The sequence below is a fragment of the Myotis davidii genome, unplaced genomic scaffold (assembly GCF_000327345.1).
Source record: "Myotis davidii unplaced genomic scaffold, ASM32734v1 scaffold394, whole genome shotgun sequence".
NCBI lineage: Eukaryota > Metazoa > Chordata > Mammalia > Chiroptera > Vespertilionidae > Myotis > Myotis davidii.
This window is the reverse complement of record NW_006287548.1, coordinates 1,263,735-1,267,200: the sequence shown is the minus strand read 5'-3', so window position 1 is coordinate 1,267,200 and position 3,466 is coordinate 1,263,735. Positions and strand designations below refer to the sequence as shown.

Sequence of the window (3,466 nt, the reverse complement as noted above, 5' to 3'; positions counted from 1 at the left end):
GCCCCTGCCTTGAGTGTGACAGGGGGCGGTGCCCCAACCCCCCAATCGGCCCTATCCTGAGCGTGACTGAGGGTGGCATCACAACCTCCTGATTGCCCTGCTCTGTGCATGACAGGGGGTGGTGCCCCAACTCCCCAATCGGCCCTGCTCTGAGCCCGACCAGGGGCTGCACCTAGGTATTGGGCCTGTCCTCTGCCACCCGGGAGCAGGCCTAAGCCAGCAGGTCGTTATCTCCCGAGGGGTCCCAGACTGCGAGAGAGCACAGGCCAGGCTGAGGGTCCCCCCTGCCCCCCGAGTGCATAAATTTTTGTGCACCGGGCCTCTAGTACTAATATAAAAGGACAAACACTGGCACATGTGACATAATAATTTCAAAAATATTATGTCAAGTAAACGAAGCCAGGCACAAAAGAGTACATTCTGTATGATTCCTTTTATATCAAACTGTAGACTGGCAAACTAATCTTGGGGAGATGGGGCCCGATTGCCAATGGCATGAGGCAACGGTAATGTTCTATATCTTGGTAGCAGTTTGAGTAATAAAAATAGATACAACTGTCAAATCTCACCTAATTTACGCTTAAGATTTGTGAATTATATTATGTAAATTTTAAATAAAACTATAAATAAGTGTTGAACACAATGATTTGCATACTAAATATAATTTATCTTAAAACACATGAACATATGATAGATTAATAGACATAATCTAGATGTTAGGTATATGAGTGTTCCTGTAAACTTCTTTTAACATGGCTCTACTTTTGAGAAATTTCCATCAGAAAATGTTAGGAGAAGAGGGTTGATTCTTATTTTCCTAAAATGGGAGTGGGGGGAAAACAGATGGCAAAATGTGGACAAAATTTTTACTTCATTATTACAGAAAAGTTCACTCAGATTGATCAAAAGTTTGAGAGCAGAGAATTTTCTTAATAAAGAATCTGAAAATACAGAGACAGAAAACAAGACATTTTCTTTTGGAGCTTCATATTTCTAATGGGTTTTTCACCTGGGTTTTTCTAATATGTAAAAAGGTGTTTGTAAATCATATTTAGTTTCTACATGTATCCAAATAACATTATTATGTCCACTTCATAAGTACTTCTAATAGCAGTATCAAACATATCTTTTTTTTTTCTGGAAACATTTGTCATAGTAGAAGCACTTGAATATGAAAGTGAAGTTATGTTGTTTCTCAATAAATAGACTAATATACTCACGGACAGAATAAGAATGGCAAGGAATTCATGTCTAACCCAAATCAGCCTGGCCAGGTGGACTCAGTTAGATGGGAGCATACCTAGGTTCCAGGTTCCGGCCAGGGCATGTACAGGAGGCAACCAATAGATATTAGATGTTTCTCTCTCACATTGATGTTTCTCTTTTCTCTCCATTCCTCTTTCTCTAAAATCAATAAACATATATCCTTGGATAAGTATAAAAAATGTAAAAACTCATCCAAAATATGTAGTTCTATAAAACTAAAGCCAAAATATTTTTCAAACTTTATCTTTTCCAGAAATCAAGTCTTTATTCCAGATATATTAAAGCTGCCATTTACCTCCCATTCAGAAAACTGGTATTTTCCATTCCATGATAACTCAAAATATCTAACTGAATCAATTTCAACCTAAATGTTATAAATGTAAGCATATTTATAGTCTCTGCAAAGTTTAAAGTGTATGGAAAGTAAGATAATACAGCTATAAATGATATATCAGTAAGTCCTCACATCCTTGTTCTAAAAAAGGAATTTTCATTATATTATGGTCTATATGCGGAAAAATAGCTGTTAAATGACTGTCCAAATTGAATAAAACCTAAATCTATAAATAATGTATTCAAAAGCAAAGGTTAGATCAGTCTTCATTGCAAATGCCATTTCAAGGCATGTGTCATAAGTACATCTAGAGCTAATAGCAATGCTTTGCTTTAATTAGACAGAGGGATTTAATTACTGGGAATGAACACTTAGAATTATGAAATTATGAGATAAAGGAATAGTCCTCGGTTTTTATTGTCTAATAACCATTATTCCCCCCTTTTTCATTTTAAAAAAACTTTATTTTGAAAAAATTTGAACTTACTCATAGAATAGATTATGGACCTCTCACCCCCATGTATCCATCACTCAGCCCCCAAATCATCAACCACTGGTCCATCCGGCTCCATCTTTTGTTCTTTTTCTATACTTGTGTTTCCTTTGGAGAGATGCTGACTCGCGGAGCAAGGCTTCCTGTGTGATAACGGAGCTTTACTGAACGATATCTTCCAAGTCATTTCTGGTGTTCTTATTTTGCCAGGCTGGAAACAAAGAATGCACGCCAGCCGCATGGCTGTTTTATTAGTTGTTTAGCAAAAAGACAATAAAATGGTTAGTTGACTTCTAAGTTCAAGGATGAGTCAGTCCTGCTGCTCATAAAGCGGGCTGCTTTTGCTGGCTTTAGAGGGTTAGAGGTTTGTTTGCCACGTGGTTAAAGTTCATGGATGTTGGTTACAAAAAAAAAAAGCCTTCCAGCTACAAAAATACACACATAGAACACCCTCCAAATAATCTTTCAAGTGAGCTAAGCTTAGCAAGGGAAATAATTAAAGAGAACATTCATATTTGTGGCCTATACTTATCTATAATAATTAAAGGGTAATATGCTAATTAGACTGGATGTCCTTCCTGACAAAGCTGGCCGGAGGGAAGCCGGCTGGGGCCCTGGGTGCCTGCAGGCGGCCAGAGGAGGGAAGCCCTCCCCAGTCCTGGGTGCTGGAGGGAAGCCGGTGCGGGCAGCCTACTCTTGCATGAATGTTCATGCATCAGGCCTCTAGTCTTGTATAAAGGCAGACATTTCAGGCTTTTAAGGAATGAAGCTGTCTGGGAAGTGGGTATGGGGAATTCGCCTGCCTACTTCGCTGGCTCGTTAGCAGTGCTCATGATCTGTGGTGAGGACACTGTTTCACAGTACAGCGTCATGCTTCCTCAACTCATTTCTGAGGATGGACCACGGTGTCATGTGGCAGTGTGTTTCCGGTAGAGATCTGAACCATTGATGCACATAGGATAAGTAAGGGTTCCCATGAATAAATCCTCACTAAAAGTCTTCAGGCGTGGATGCTTTCTCTTTGCTATGGAGAGTCCCCCTAAAGATGCTTACTTTTTTAAACTCATCTCTCCAGGCAAGGTAATGGGAAGTATGGGAACTGTGAGAATCCAGTACAAGTACTGTCAACTCAGCCCTGGAATGTGGAGAGAAGGCAGTTGTTTGCACAGGATTACACTGTGAGCATGTGGGAATATGCCCTGCAAACTCATTTCGATTCTTACACATCTCAGTTAGAGAAGCAGGGGAACAAATGGTATTGACCCTTTTCTGCTCTTGAGTATACAATCTTAGTTGGGCCAGTGTGGTGAGCCAGGACCAGAGCTCAAGTCTTCTCTATTGTTAGCATGTATTGCCATCCCAAGGAGAGCCTG

The 3,466-nt window shown here is 40.1% G+C and overlaps 1 protein-coding gene across 1 annotated transcript in view; it reads right to left on the bottom strand.

Moving 5' to 3' along the window:
* The window catches only part of PARD3B (par-3 family cell polarity regulator beta), an 838,084-nt gene extending 835,119 nt beyond the window's left edge, over positions 1-2,965 (bottom strand). The window contains exon 1 of the mRNA XM_006759450.2: positions 2,901-2,965. Within this exon, the coding sequence (XP_006759513.1) occupies positions 2,901-2,965 (65 nt within the window). The remainder of the gene's footprint in view (positions 1-2,900) is intronic.
* Positions 2,966-3,466: the final 501 nt, after the last annotated feature.